Source organism: Solanum dulcamara, chromosome 1 (genome assembly GCF_947179165.1).
Source record: "Solanum dulcamara chromosome 1, daSolDulc1.2, whole genome shotgun sequence".
Taxonomy (NCBI): domain Eukaryota; kingdom Viridiplantae; phylum Streptophyta; class Magnoliopsida; order Solanales; family Solanaceae; genus Solanum; species Solanum dulcamara.
Genome location: NC_077237.1, coordinates 16,529,001 through 16,545,742, shown reverse-complemented (window position 1 = coordinate 16,545,742; position 16,742 = coordinate 16,529,001). Strand labels below are relative to the sequence as shown.

Below are 16,742 nucleotides of genomic sequence, written 5' to 3'. Positions count from 1 at the left end.
TGGTGTGTTGTAGGCTAGAGGGTAATTGATGTATTGGATTAGGAATTAAGGACAATTGGGAAATTGGGGAATGTTAGTTAGTGATAGGTGTTGTATTGTGAGGGAATTATACACGTAGGTGTTGGTTAGGGGTAGATTGTATACGTGTGTAGGAATTGGAGTTATGGATAATGGGTTTCGGAATTGAAAAAGAAATGGATTAAAATTGGGAGGAAACAAAAGAATAAAATGTGGCTAGGATTATAATGTTTTAAAAGAATGATCACGTGATTTTAATTATAGTCAATTGAATTACGAATTCATCCACTATAAATTATGAATTTAGCCAAATTGAATAGTGAATTCGGCTAAAAATTCATCTCCGGAGGCTCACTTTCGGTGTGCTATGTGACAAGAAGGTGCCACCACAAGTTAAGGGCAAGTTCTACAAAGTGGTGGTTAGACCGGTTATGTTATATGGGGCAGAGTATTGGCTAGTTAAGGTCTCTCATGTTCAAAAGATGAAGGTTGCCGAGATGAGAATGTTGAGATGGATGTGTGGGCATACCAGGAGCGACATGATTAGAAATGAAGCTATTTGGGACAAGGTAGGAGTGGCATCGGTGAAAGACAAGATGTGAAAAATGGGACTGAGTGGTTTGAACATGTGAAGAGGAGAGACACAGATGCCCCAGTGCGGAGGTGTGAGAGGTTAGCCATGGATGGTTTTAGAAAAGGTAGGGGTAGGCCGAAGAAATATTGGGGAGGTAATTAGACAGGACATGACGCAGCTACAGTTTACCGAGGACATGACCTAAGACAGGAAGGTGTGGAGGACCTATATTAGGGTAGAAGGCTAGTACATAGTCTCGTTATTCTTCCTTATTAGTAGACGCATTAGCGCACTATAATTTCTTGTGCTCTGATTTCTGTTCTTATCTATTACTTTCTGTACTTTGATTACTATATTTTATCTGTGTAGCTTTCGTTATTTATTTTCTCATACCGCTTTGAATTTCTTAGCCTTATCCGACCTCTTTTTATGCTTTTATTAAGTCGAGGATCTTTCGAAAACAGTCGCCTACCTCGATAGGAGTAAGGTCTGCGTACACTTTATCCTCCCCAGATCCCACGTTGTGGGATTTCACTTGGTTGTTGTTGTTGTTGTACTTTAAAATAGCTTTGAAATAACTTTTAAATATTTTGGATTTTCGCAAGCAAATTATTTTAAAATTGAAGAAGCTTGAAAACTAATATACGCTTGTGAATGATCAAAATTGGGTGTCAACAACTGTTATATATCCGGATGACACAAATTTGAAAGGATTTTTATAATTAATAAAGAGTAGAAATAGAATATAATTTTCTCATTGATTCTTTAAAATTATAGAATTATAATTCGTAACTATACTATCCATTAAATAACTATTTTTCAATTTAAAAATGTAATTTCCATTTAACGTATTTTTAGACTTAATTCTAGGCATTATAAATTTATCAATTATCTCTCTTTTCTCTTCTCTCACCAAATTAGTGTATAACCCCATACTAGAGGCATTCTTCACTCTTTCATACCCTACTGGTGAGGCTATTAATCTTTATTTGAAATAGGTCCACTAGGATTTCCTACAATATCGTCGCCGAAAGGAGAATCCCAAGACTCCAGGTAATTATTAATTGCCCTTTTCCCCTCTCATTGCCACGTCTTATTGGTTTTTTTCCCCTCTCATTGTTTATTATTTTTATTATATGTGATTCCAAAAAGTGTAATGCTTTAAAATATATTTTTCAAAAAATAAAGTTATGGTCTTGATAAAATATAAAACGAAGTAAATGATTTTTATAAACCCCCCTCTCCCCCTCAAACTCAATCATACTCTCTCTCGGGGCTTGGAATTAAAAGAGATTTTTGAGTTATCTATTTGAGGATTTAGGATACAAGTTTTAAAAATTAGATAAAAGAGATTCTTGGTGATAATGACATATATTTTAAGAACTCACAATTTTTTTTAATTTTTAAAATACCCCCTCTCTTCTTTTCCCTGCTCCTCATCCACCCTCAGCCCCATCCTCCCCTCCTCCACGTCATCATCACCTCCAAACAACTAGCAGATGTTTAAACATTTATCTAAATAACTGACAAATATTTTCATATCTCGATCTCCAAAACAATTAGCAAATATTTTCATATTTCTCCAAACAACTAGCTGATATTTTAAATATTCTCATTGTTTTAACTAAAGAATCATAAAAAACACTTAAACAACTTAGAGTTGTTTAAATATCTTCTGATTGTTTGAACTAAACAACTTTTGATTGTTTAAACAGCTTTGATTGTTTAAACAATTTCTGTTGTTTGAACTAAATAACTTAGGGTTGTTTAAACAACATCTCTTGGTTGCTTGAACAACTCCTGTTTATATAAACAACATATCCTTTTTTCTCTTCTCTTCTCTTTTCATCAATTATTTTTTATAATTTTCACAATCAAATCGAAGTGAAGAAAAAAATGAGAATGACAACATCTGAAGAAGAAGAAGATGAAAACACAAAAAGTTTGAAAAGAAAGGAAAAAACGGAGAAGAAAAAAGGTAAAGAAGTTAAGGAAGAAGAAGATGAAAGAAAAAAGGAAGAACAACGTTTAAAAAATGGAGAAAAGAATAGAGAAGAGAGAAGGAAAATGGAGAACAGAAGTTTAAAGGAAAAAGGAAGAACAACTTTTAAAAAAATGAAGAAAAGAAAAGAGAAGAGAAGAGAGGAGGAAAATGGAGAACAACTTTTAAAAAAATGAAGAAAAGAAAAGAAAAGAAAAGAGAGGAGGAAAATGGAGAACAAAAATTTTAAAAAATGGAGTAAATAAATGGAATTTAAGATTTTATTAAAAGATTTTGCTCTTTTAATTTTTACCCTAAATTTTTAAATATTTGAATTCAATCTCATCTTTTTATAATTAACCTCTAATTAAATATTTATAACAAAAACAAAATCCCTTATCCCTTTTAACTCATTTTCCCTACTCTCTCGCTTCTCTTCCTTTTTCTGTCACTATTGATTCCAAATCAAATCAAAACTCTACTTTTGTTTACTTACTCAAATTGCGATTTTGAAGGTAAAATCATGATTATTCTTCAACCATCGTCGATTTTGTCTCTTCCTCCTCTATCATCTTCGCTGTCTTCACCTCCTCCATCCGCTTCCGTTCACGGTGGCTCGATGGAGTAGAACGATTGATCTATGTTTTGTTCTCTGTGAAAATCAAATGAGTTCTTAATAGATTATATTTATGGTGGATGTTTCAATTTGTACATGTATTGTTGATGGTTAACACGATGGGTAGGTGGGTGTTTCAATTTGTTTATGTATTGTAGTAGTGAGATTTGAGAGTTCCATTTTATTATGGAAAATTTAGGTATTTTAGAAAACAATCTTAGATGTATTACCATATTTGAATAGATCACTTTCACATTTTACTCAAACTAGTTTAAATATGAAAGCACGCACACTGTAACAGCATAATTTCGGCAATTACCATTTTTTAAAAAAATCTCCTGTGTTTAGTGCCTTAAAGAGAAGTTGTATTCTAGTATACACACCATGCATATATTATATACAACCGGATAGCCACTAAAAGAATAGCCACGAATAGTAATTATCATAATTGTAGTTATTGACTTGGATTAACCCCTAAACTATAGTCATTCTTGTAAGTTGCCCTTAATTTTTTGGGAAAATTACGTGGATAAGCAAATATATACTAGTTAATTAGCTAATATAGTCATAATTTGAATTAATTATGACTCACGGCAAACATCTAGCTGTAATTACAGTTTGAGTTTTGTATAATTCGTGCTATTATACATTTGAGTTTTGTATAATTCGCGCGATTTATACAAACGCTGTGCACAAATCGAATTGTATATCGAAATACAAACACTACAAATTATATAGGAAATTATACAAACGTTATGCATAAATTGTATAGTGAAATATACAAACGTTATACAAAAAATACGAAATGTATAGAAAATTATACAAACGTATATAAATGTTGCGTGAATTATACAAACACTGCTAGAACTATAGCTACGAATTGAAATTAACAAACTATAATTATGGAGCATAATTAAGGTATTTTTGAGTGGCTATATGCGAAAATTTTCCTAATTTTTTTAGTCATATTACATCCCCAAATATGAAATAATATATGTAAACATGAAAAGTTATAAACTAATTTTTAAAATAAAACTTACAAAGTGTTGTGTATTGGATGTAATTTTTCACACCATGTTGTGTATTGGATGTAATTTTTCAAGTGGAACCCATTTTTAAGTGGTCAACTTGCCCACTTGGTATTTGCTCTTCTTCTTGTGCCTATATATATGCAAGATTGGTGCAAAGAAAAAAATACACGGAGAAGAATACACTTACACAGAAATCCTCTTCTACTCTCTCTATTTTTGTTACTTTCTTTCCTTCTTAAATTTTTAAGTTAATTTATTTTATAAGACGTTATCAATACGAAGTTCTAATTTTCTCCAGATATATTAACTCCTATATAAGATATATCTACTGAAAAGAAATTATTTTTAGTTGTCTTTATTCTTTCTAAATTAATTTCTATCTCAGTTTTATCATGTCAAATTTATCAAAACTTGAGTTTGTGGCACTTGACATTTCTGAAAAAAATTATTTATTATGGATCCTTGATGCTGAAATTCACCTTGACGCTAAAGGTCTTGGTGATACTATTAAACAAGATAATAAAGCATCAAGCCAAGATAAAGCAAAGGCCGTGAGTTTTCTCCGTCATCATATTCATGAAGGACCAAAAACTGAATATTTAACTGTGAAAGACCCTCTTGAATTATGGACTAATTTGAAGGGTCGATATTACCACCTAAAACTTACGATGTTACCAAAAGCCCGATATGATTGGATACACCTTCGATTTTAAAATTTTAAAACTGTGACAGAGTATAATTCTGCTATCCACTAAGTAAGTTCCATGTTAAAATTATGTGGAGATTCTATCACTGATGATGACTTACTTGAAAAACTCTTTCCACTTTTCACACGTCAAATGTGTTGCTACAACAACAATATCGTAAAAAAAGATTTAAGAAGTATTCTGAATTAATTACATGTCTACTTGTGGTTGAGAAAAATAATATTTTACTAATGAAAAATCATGAAGCCCACCCACTAGGTCTGCTCCATTCCCTAAAGCGAATATTGTAGCAACGCATAATCAGTCTGAATCAAGATAAAATAACTATCGCGGCCGCGATCGTGGTCGTGGATGTGGTAGAGGACAAAACAATTATCGTTATCATGTTAGAAATAAACATGAGAACAATAAAGTTACTCAAAATAATTTTTCTAGAGGAAAATCCAATATTTGTCACCGCTGTGGTATGAAGGGTCATTGGGCACGTAAATGTAGTACGCCCGATCATTTTATAAAATTTTATTAAGCCTCTCTCAAAAGAAGAGATAATAATGTAAAAGCACACTTGAATTTTTAAAATGATGATAATGAAGCAACTCCCTCAAATAAATATAAAGATATTGAGGTGAATCTTGCTTATAAAGATGGTGCTTTCGAAGATCTACCAATTATTACTCATTTGGAAGCTGAAGATTTTATGAGCATTGACTGAAGAATTGATCATCTAACTAGGAATACAAATAGGTATTGTTTTTTTTATTATGTTTGATATTATGTTGTCCTTCGTAAAATGTTTCTTAAGGCAGTGCAATTTCTTAAAAGTTTCTTATGTTGTTAGTTTTTCACGTTTTTATAATGTATTTTTTTTGTTTATGAAGAATATGAAAATTTTTCAGTCATCAATTGGATTCAACATCAATTAAGATAATATGTGTCTTATTGATAGTGCCACAACACACACTATTTTAAGAGATAAAAAATATTTTTCTTATTTAATTATGAAAGAAGCTAATGCTAATACAATATATATATATATATATATATATATATATATATATATATATATATATATAGTAGTACAAGATGAATTGAAGAATCCCGAAAAGCTAAAGTTGTACTTTCCGGAGGAACAAATTTAACAATTAATGAAGCATTATATTATAGTAAGTCTCAAAGAAACTTATTAAGTTTCAAAGATATTTGTCAAAATGATTATCATATTGAGACTACCAATGCTTATGAGAACAAAACTTTCCATTTCATTATGGAGTCATTCCATTTTGCATGCACCAAGTCTAGTGCGGATCAGACCCACAAGTTATCATAAAATCTCTCCATCACAATTGGTTTTTGGTCAGGAGTCGAACATTTCTCATCTTAAAATATTTGGATGTGCAGTATATGTTCTGATTGCTCCACCACAACGCACAAAATTGGGACCCCAAAGAAGATTGGGGATATATATTGGGTATGAATCTCCTTCTATCATAAAATATTTGAAACCTATGACTGGAGATTTATTCACCACAAAATTTGTTGATTGTCATTTTGATGAATCAGTATACCCAGCATTAGGGGGAGAAAATAAGCAACTGAAAAGAAGAATAGATTGGAATGCATTATCACTATCTCATTTAGATCCTCATACAAATAAATGTGAACTGAAAGTTCAAAAGATAATTCATTTGCAAAATATTGTAAATCAACTGCCAGATGTATTCACTGACCTATCAAGAGTTACTAAATCTCATATCCCAGCTGCTAATATTCCAATTTGAGTTGATATCCCAGTAGGACAATTAATTAATGCAAATGAGTCTAAACCACATTAAAACATGGTAGATCGATCGGTTCCAAAGATAATAATCATTGAAAAAGAAAAGGAGCAAACAATCCAGATGATCATAATATGACGGAACCTGCTCAAGAAGAGCGAGGAGACATAACAATTGATAAAACCTTAGAAGAGGTTAAGGCGCCTGAAAATGATAAAGAAATTCTGATAAATTATGTTTCATCTGGAAAAATATGGAACCAAAATAATGTAATTATCGATAATAGTTTTGCTTATAATGTTGCTATGGAAATAATGCAACAACATGAGGATCTTGAACTAAAATCTGTCGATGAATATAGACCGAAGAATGATTGGAGAAAATGGAAAAATGCAATTCAAGTTGAATTAGCTTTGCTTGAAAAACGCAAAGTTTTCGAAATGATAGTCCGAACACCTGAAGGTATAAAACCAGTAGAGTATAAATGGGTTTTTGTGTGAAAAAGAAATGAGAAAAATGAAGTCGTAAAATATAAAGCACGACTTGTGGCACAATGATTTTCGCAAAGATCCGGCATTGATTATATAAAAATATATTCTCCTGGTGGTGCAATCACATTCAGGTACCTTATAAATCTAGCAGTTCATGAAAAACTTGGCATGCATCTGATAGATGTCGTTACAGCCTATTTATATGGTTCTCTGGATAACGATGTTTTTATGAAAATTCCTGAAGAATTTAAAATGCTGAAATATATAAAGATTTCCAGGAAACTTGTTCAATAAAACTTCAAAAATCTTTATACGGGCTGAAATAATTAGGGCGAATGTGCTACAATCTTCTTAGCGAATATTTGCTAAAAGAAGGATATAAAAATGATCTAATTTGCCCTTTTGTCTTTATGAAAAGGTCTGGATTTGAATTTTTCATAATAATAGTATATGTTGATGATTTGAATATTATCGGAACTCTTGAAGAACTTTCAAAGGCAGTAAAATAGCTGAAAAAGAAATTTAAAATGAAAGACCTTGGAAAGACAAAATTTTGTCTTGGTCTATAAATTAAACATTTTGCAAATGAGATATTTGTCCATCAATCAACATATACAGAAAATATTTTAAGAAGATTTTACATGGATAAAGCACACCCACTGAGTACCCCAATGGTTGTAAGATCTCTTGATATTAATAAAGATCCATTTCGACTTCATAAAAATAATAAAGAGCTTGTTGGTGCTGAAATACCATACCTTAGTGCAATTGGTGCATTAATGTATCTTGCCAACAATTCTAGACCAGATATAGCTTTCTCAGTAAACTTGTTAGCAAGATTTAGTTCTTTCCCAGTGCAAAGACACTGGAATGAAATTAAGCATATATTTAGATACCTCCGAGGGATCATTGATGTGGGATTATTTTACTCAAATAAATCCACGTCACAATTGATTGGTAACGCAGATGCGGGATATTTGTCTGATCCCCATAAAGATCGATCGCAGACAGACTATTTATTTACATATGGTGGTACAGCCATATCATGACGTTCAACAAAATAAACTATGGTTGCCACTTCCTCAAATCATGCAGAGATAATAGTCATCCATGAAGCAAGTCGAGAATGCATTTGGTTAAACTCAACTCAACACATTCAAGAAACATGTGACCTTTCTTTGAAAAGAGACATTCCAATAATATTGTATGAAGACAATACTGCATGTATAGCTCAACTGAAGGGAGAATACATCAAAGAAGACAGAACAAAACATATTTCACCAAAATTCTTTTTTACTCATGATCTTCAAAAGAAGGGTGAAATAGATGTCCAACAAGTTTGTTCAAGTGACAATTTAGCAGATATGTTTACCAAGGCATTGCCGACTACAATCTTTGAGAAAATGAGATACAAAATTGGAATGCATCGTCTTCGAGATATTAAGTGATGTTTTCATCAGGGGGAGTAAAATACGCGTTGCACTCTTTTTTTCTTAGCCAAGGTTTTATCCCACTGGATTTTTCTGGTAAGGTTTTTAATGAGACAGCACTCAATACGTATTATCAGATGTGTGTACTCTTTTTTCTTCACTAGACTTTTTCCCACTGAATTTTTTCTAGTAAGGTTTTAACGAGGCACAACATCTATAGGTGTTCAGAATAAATATGTATATTATTTCTTGTAAATTTCTTTTAATGAGGCATGCTACACATGGACATCCAAGGGGGAGTGTTGTGTATTAGATGTAATTTTCCACACCATGTTGTGTATTAAATGTAATTTTCCAAGTGGGCCCCACTTTTAAGTGGACAACTTGCCCACTTGGTATTTGCTCTTCTTCTTGTGCCTATATATATATGCAAGATTGGTGCAAAGAAAAAAATACACGGAGAAGAAAATACTTACACGAAAATCCTCTTCTACTCTCTCTATTTTCTGTTACTTTCTTTCCTTCTTAAATTTTCATGTTAATTTATTTTATAATACAAAGCATATTATAATAAATATTTTTTTGTATATAAAAAAATAAAATTATATATGTATTATGTCAGGTTGGTTTGAATTCAGTTTGACTTTTTTTCTATTTATACCAAATCAAATCAACAATGATCGATTTATTTTTTTCAACGCCAAACCAAACTAAACCAGTGTCGATTTTTTTGTCGGTTTGACTTGATTCGTAGGTTCGATTTGACTTGTCGGTTTGACTTGTACCCCTAATCATCGGTGAACATCTTGTCGAAAAATTTTACAGTTTCGTGGCCTATCAAGTTGCTCCCCTCAACTCATGTATCATCATCAATCTTGATCTTTTTCAGAGTGAACCTGTCTTTCAACAAGGATGAAGGAATTAAAAAAATTACTCTCTCCACTCCAATTTATGTGATATCCTTTAACTTTGCACAAAGTTTAAGAAAAAAATTAAAAAAATTAATTAGAAAAAGGTCATATTTATCCTTGTACTCTAAAAAAAAGGCTATATTTATCTCTCATTATACTTATTTGATATATTTACCCTTGTCATCCAACTCTGCACACATATTTGCCCTTGAATGGTTAAATCTCATGTTCCCCGTGGAAATGTTTGTCAGATGGTCAAAATAATCCCCAAGGAAGATGGCTTTACCATGTTTCATCCTATTGAATTGGTTTCTGTATATTTGCGATGACCATATGATAATACATTAAACTCATCTGGGTCATCATGGTTGATGAACCATTCACACAGTTTACCCCTATTCTCGCACCAAACTGTAGCTAAGACCAAATTAACTAATTACCTGAGACGACATAACACATTCAAGCAGAAATTCATTCTTTAATACACAGAAAATAGCTTGAGAAATTTAATTTGAACCAACGCCAGGAAGTGGTTGTCTCTACCAAAAAATACGAAGGTCAAAAAGAGGAAATCAAGGCATGAAATGGAAGGTCTTTGATTCTTTGCGATGTAAATAGATAGCACCAAGCACCTGCTTAACAAGTCTACTGAAATCTTAATTTCACCAACAAAAAAATCATTAGCAGCATCACAGCACGTCAAGCCTGTTTAATGGATATTTTCAGTTAGCTCTCACGTTTGTTCTCATTTGCCGAAGCAAAGATCATTTTATCATAATGGTTCACTGTACATGTAAGGAAACACATCTATACAAGTGTAACATTGTTGCTGAACATGTGAAAAGATATGTACAAAACCTATCCTGCATTCTGCGTGGTGCTGTGCATAACCGTGGGCACCAAACAGAAACGATCATTTAGATTGGCAGGCTGTGTTTACCAGCGGCAAATTCCAGGTGTCTCTGTTCGCAAAATGGAAACCATCTCTTCGTACTTGGAAGCATATACAAAGCCCCATAACTGCATGGCACATGATAAATGCATATCACATTCAAAGTTAATTTCTCATATTAAATGCATATTGCACTCTTCAAGGTAAATTCTCACATAGCTAAGTGCAAACAAACTGCCCTGACAGGTACAAGAATGTACATATACAGACACAGATAAGGCAGAACACAAAACGCGCACATGTGCAAACACACACACAGATACAGTTGCGAGACTACCTCAACTTCCTTAACTTCAAAGTCTTCATTATGTGCCAAACAAGAATTTCCATAAGTTTCTGATGTTGCACTTGAACCTGTTAGCCTGGAAAAGTCAACTACAGTTAATCTCCTCATCCTGTATTCTGTAAACTGAACAGGGCATAGAGAAAGAAGTTTGTTGAGCTACTATATCCGAGTCAAAGATACCTTTAACATAAGGGCATCTCCAACCCATAACACCAAAATGGTGTCTGCACTATTTTAGTGTAAATCAACTCCAACCCATTACACAAAATTTTACACTAAAAAAAAATATTCTCTTTATATTCTTCTCTCTCTTCAATATTATATCATTATTTTTTATTTCATTTATATTTTCTTATTTCATAAAACAAATTCTTTCTAAAACATTTACCATATATAATTCATATTCTTTTCTTTTATAGTCGTTTGATATAAAATTATTATGTATTGTATTTCAATTTTGATGTTTGTCAATTACTACTTTGTTGAATGTTTACTGTTTTCGATTATTTTAAAGTACGTTGTATTATTTGTCTAATAATTTATTATGCTGGAATTTTTTTTTTGTGAAGGTTATTTATAGTAGAATTAACATAAATTTTATTTTTAAAAATTCATATATAGGAAAGTTAATTTATAAAAAGCTAACTTTTAGATCTGAAATTATTATTATAAAAATATTACATAAAAATTAATTAAGTATACAAGAGATTTAATTAAAAACATACAATTTATATAATGTTAAATTAAAAGTTTTGTATAATGAAATAATATTAAAATATTCAAAAAGTGATTTGGTGTGATGAATAGTGTCACACCAAACACACTAATAGTGCAAAATTTGGTGTTGGGTTAGAGCTCCAAAACACCAAATTTTACACCAAAATAGGATTTGGTGTAAAATATGGTGTTGGGTTGGAGATGGTCTAATAGATAGAATTTGCTTCCCCCTTGTTTTTCTAAACCATGGACAATAAAGGGAATAAGTTGGAATCATAAGATCTGATTCTATAGTAAATATATTAAGATGAAAAGGTGATGTTCATGATGACAATGATGATAGTTGTGGACTTGAGTTCATCAAGAAGGAAATTTTTTAGAATCTTGTCATGACAACCAAAAATGGGACAGAGGAAAAAGGTAATTCCCAAGGGGCTGTGTGGCATTTGGTTTTCCCCTTATTTCTCCCTTTATTGGAGGACATTATGATACTAAGTAGGAAGCAGTCAAAAAGCATACACATATAAAGCAATGAAATAAGGATCAAAATAAAGGCGAAAGAAATCTTACAAATCCCCATCTAAGTAGAGAGCAAAATGGCCACCGCCTCCCAAAGCTAAATACTCCGTGGAGCAGACGGTGAAATAGCGATTGACACCTACTTGGGCGACAGTGTCAATGTCATAAGTAATTGATTTGAATTCCAAACAGTTCTAAGGCTTGTGGAAAAACATTATCATAAAAAGAAAAAGGAACTGAATAATCAAAGTCAGAAGCAGAAACAGTTCCAATCATGCCAGGATTGGGATGATAGTGATTTCAGAGAGAATTAATGACTTGTTTCTGGAAAATAGTAAAATTCTTGATCATTACATCTTTGGTATCCACTAAGAAATCTATATTTCATAGCTTGTATGGTTATACTACTCTCACCGGCTAAAATTTTCATCGTCTTAAGATGACAGTTAATCAGGTAACCAACGGATTAAAAATGTTCCAAATCCAAGATTTCCCATAAGAGGACCGCTATTTCAGTTTTCCTTTTGATCATAAATACCACAAAAAGAAAAGGATAAGGACATGCTGAACCAGCCCATTCCCGTCCCGATGTATTATAAATTTGTTAGCGACAGCAAACAAAAACAAAGAACGGAAATTTGTTCTCAAAACTTCAAATGTCTGCTAGAAGTACAAGGAAAAGAGAGATACCCGTGGGACGAAATATGACAGGTTGGCCAGATACATTTGAGAAAACAAATGAATTATTTGTACCCTGTCAAATACCAAAATCAAATGAAGATGAAAAATGGAAACTCAACGGCAAAGGTGACATGTTTTAAGTATTCTGCTCAGAATTACCTGATATCTTCTCTTCGTTGTTGGCTTTAAAGGTGCATCAACTAGCCCACCAAACACAGAACCATTATGGTCTCCCACAACCTATAAGATATGGACGTAATGAGAGAAACACAACTAGAGTCTCATGCCAGATTTAAGAATCTGTAAGTCTCAAGTCTTAATGACTATGTCCACCATTCACACTAATGGAAAAGCAAAAGACACCAGACACCGACATGAATGTTTTTAACTTCAATAAGGCAGAGAGATAGAGCACTCAGGCTAATACAAAAAGAGCAACCAGCAAGAAATCAAAATCTTAAGTGACAAATATACTGCCCTTTGACTTTAACAATGGCACTCATCAAACTTCAGAGGCATTCCCATCTCAAGATCTATCATTTTTACTTTTTCAAACCATAAAGCCTAGCACAGAAATCTTACAACAACAGATAAAGTTACCTTTTTCAAGAAAAAAACATACCCAGTGTAATTCCACAATAGAGTCTGGGAAGGTTGGTGGGTACGCAATCTTACCCCTACCTCATGAAGGTAGAAAGGTTGTTTCTAATAGACCCTTGGGGTTCAAGTAACGCATATCAAAAACAAGTACACAAAGGAAATACCTAGCCCAGAAAACTTGAGTTCCAGAAATATCAGAAGGAATAAATTACCATATCCAAAAGAAGCATTGCTTAGATCTTGTTATGAAACAACGACAGCATGTCTTTTTAGTGAGAGATATATAATCTAGCTGACCTATACTTGGTTTCTGAAAATATGATTTGGACTGCAACAGCAGCACTAATAAGTTAGGGCATAAAAAGAGCAAGACTCAGGAATAATTGAACATATATTAATAAAACAGCTGGGTTCTATTGCACATACAAGAAAGCATGGGGATTCTACTCTTTCTTAAGTTCAAAAGGAAAGGAGATTATCTGGTGGTTTCTTCAAGAAGTGAAATACACACACATACCGACAACAAAATATTAATTCTTATTCCTCTAGACCATAAGCAATCAAACAATTGTTCAAAAATGTAAATCAAAACTATTCATCGATGTAACTGCTGGTGCATAATTCTTTATGAGCAATACATATCTCTTCACATGTCTCCAGTTAATTACCAGCAGACTGATGCCAGGCCAGAGTAGGCTTCTCCTATATAAAGTTGAGAGTGATATTCCATTCCTCCATGTACTGGCAAAATAGAAATGAGAAGTTAAAATCTACTACAAATTGGAAATAGGAGAGAAAATAAGCATAAAACAGCTCAAAGAGCATTCAAATTAATACAACTCCAGATCCCTGCCTGTATAACAAGACCCACTTCCTGTCCTGCACAAGCACAGGCAGTGCAGCATAAAGAGAGATTCGTGCCTTCTCAGAGAGGAGAACTGAAGGCTCAGAAGTTTCTGGAAGATTGTTCAGAAGAAAATTCTTATTCATATCTTCCAAAGGTATCTGATTATCTCCGGAAACTTTAGAATTACTTCCATCACCAAACACCATCTCAGAGGTGCCCTTGGCCGAACCCTGATTTCTAAAGCCGCCTAGTCTAGCAACTTGGTGAAGAGCTCTGCCGAGGGAATGTTTACCCCTGGAAAGTATACCTTTTCGTCTGCTAGGCTCCTTCAGTGTAAGTTCAGGTATTGACTCATCACGATCATCTTGCTTATCATATTTGCCACTAGTGTTAGACTTACTCTCAGATCCTGTGGTCGACAACAAAGAATATAGAAACGCTGAGAAAGAAGATGTATCAGGACCATCAACTAAATCCTTGGCATCTTCTTCTGCATTTGACTCATGCTTACTTCCATCAGAATCAGATCCATCTTCCTAAAGAAATATAAGAAAAAAAACTATTAGCATACAATTATAGATTAACTAAATTCACGAATATCACAAAACCTCTCTGTTGCCCTCGGAGTATAATGTATACCAATTACCCCAATATGTATGATGTTATCTACACTGCAACTTCAGTAAAAAGGAAAGTGAACACTAAGATGATGCTGCAATCCTATTCATATCTTGTATCTTTCTCCAAGGCTAGAGGACCCCGACGATAATCTTATTGCCGAAAAAATCAAAGGGAGACAAACAAGATAGGATTTTGACCTGAATTGTATCCCTCTAATTCCAACAAAAAATATACAAAGTTGCCCTAGCTAGAAAAGAAACTAGGTTAGACAAAAATTGAGAAATTATCAAGTTTAGCCAGGTTAGGCGGATCACAACTACACTATAATAGTCAAACCTAAACCCTTATTTCTGATCAATTACCAATTGGGTATTCATGAGCTGAAACTTATCATCAGGAAATCAGATTATAAACCCCAACAGAATCAAATTTCGATTCAGAATAATATATAATTTCAATTTTCAAGAACCCCAAAAATAATTAATTTTTTCCACAAAAGCAAAAAAAAAAAAGAACTTACAGGTAGAGGTAGTGGTCTGGGCTTTAAGGGTTTATCAGAAATTGGGTTGAGAATAACAGTAGCAACATCAGATACAAAGTGCGCTGCTTTACTCCTTAAAGAACGGCTCTGCCGCTGTTGCTGCTGCTGTTGCTCCTGATGATTATGGAGAAGATTCTCTTGAATTTGTTGTTGGTTTTCACTACCCATTACTTGTTAAAGCTTTTAGTAGTATTCTCCTTTATGACAACAACAAATTCCACTATCTTTTTTTGGGTTTGTGATGCTCTAATATGCCATCAATGGCGAAAAAGACTTGAGAATATACCCATTTTGTTTTTGTTTCATAAAGAAAAGAGGAAAGTGGGTGGAATATTAGGAGAAAGTAGAAAAGGAGTGTGTTGGAAGGGACAGTGGTTCATCAAATTCTGCAAAATGAGTATTACTATTAATCTATTGAGCCATTCGGACGTACAGACTTCATGGCCCAATGGATAAGGCGCTGGTCTACGAAACCAGAGATTCTGGGTTCGATCCCCAGTGAAGTCGGTGCTGTTTTTACTTTTGCGTCTCCAAACTTACCCTTACATCAAATTTTCTTTTAGTCCTGTTTAGGGGAGGCAAACGAGCAAGTTAAAGTCGGATATGAATCGATCAAAAATAGAAGTGTGTATCGGTCGGTTTGATTTTATTTTATGTCTTATCGATTCACTTAATTGATTTTTCATTTTTAAATACTCTAACATAGTAGAGAAATTAATAAAATATTTTTTATCTGTTTTCGGTTTATCGAATTTTAGTTCTTAACGATTTGGTTTTTAATTTAACCAATAAGAAAATATTCATAAAAAATATATGACTTCTCCAACAATTTGGCTCAACTGAATTAATGTAACTTTACATAATGCTCATAAAATATAAAGAATAGTAACTAACATGAAAAGAACTATATAAGTGCAACACAAATAAAAGAACTAGGACAATAGTATGAATTGAAAACTAACTGACAAAGGTAGTAACCAGTAATAAGGTATTGATATTAATGTTTAATATTTGTATAAAGGGAAAGTAGTAAATTAATATCCTCTTAATGAGTTATCCGTTTACCCACTAACCCAATATTAAAAAAAAAATCAAAACTGAACCAATGACCCGGTACTTTTTTTTATAAAACCATTAACTCAATAACCCAGTCCCTGAAAAAGCCATCTCAATTGGTATCATTCAAATGCGAGATTTCTGGTGAAAACTTCAATTTTGAAGCATGGGAGTGAAGAAGTAATGGAGGATCTCCAATAGCAATAAATCAATATCATTTTTTCAGTTCGATTTATTGATCGGTTCGATTTTTACACACCCCTGATAGAAAATGAGTCAAGTGAAAATGGATAAAATATTCGACTCGACTCATATTTTATATAGATAAAAATGGGTAAACTCAATCCATATTATCCATTGTTTCTTATTATGTAAAAAAATATGTACT

The 16,742-nt window shown here is 32.8% G+C and overlaps 1 protein-coding gene and 1 non-coding gene across 2 annotated transcripts; one reads left to right on the top strand and one right to left on the bottom strand.

Moving 5' to 3' along the window:
• Positions 1-10,114: 10,114 nt before the first annotated feature.
• Positions 10,115-15,657, bottom strand: LOC129902699 (uncharacterized). Its single transcript, XM_055978071.1, has 8 exons — positions 15,278-15,657; positions 14,143-14,672; positions 13,958-14,030; positions 12,849-12,929; positions 12,699-12,762; positions 12,060-12,147; positions 10,764-10,848; positions 10,115-10,554 (listed from the first exon to the last, which is right to left on the bottom strand). The coding sequence occupies exons 1-8, from the start codon at positions 15,464-15,466 to the stop codon at positions 10,471-10,473; spliced, it is 1,194 nt and encodes a 397-aa protein (XP_055834046.1). The 5' UTR covers positions 15,467-15,657; the 3' UTR covers positions 10,115-10,470.
• A 75-nt stretch (positions 15,658-15,732) lies between these two features.
• Positions 15,733-15,805, top strand: TRNAR-ACG (transfer RNA arginine (anticodon ACG)). Its single transcript has one exon. It is a non-coding gene; the product is annotated as a tRNA-Arg (tRNA).
• Positions 15,806-16,742: the final 937 nt, after the last annotated feature.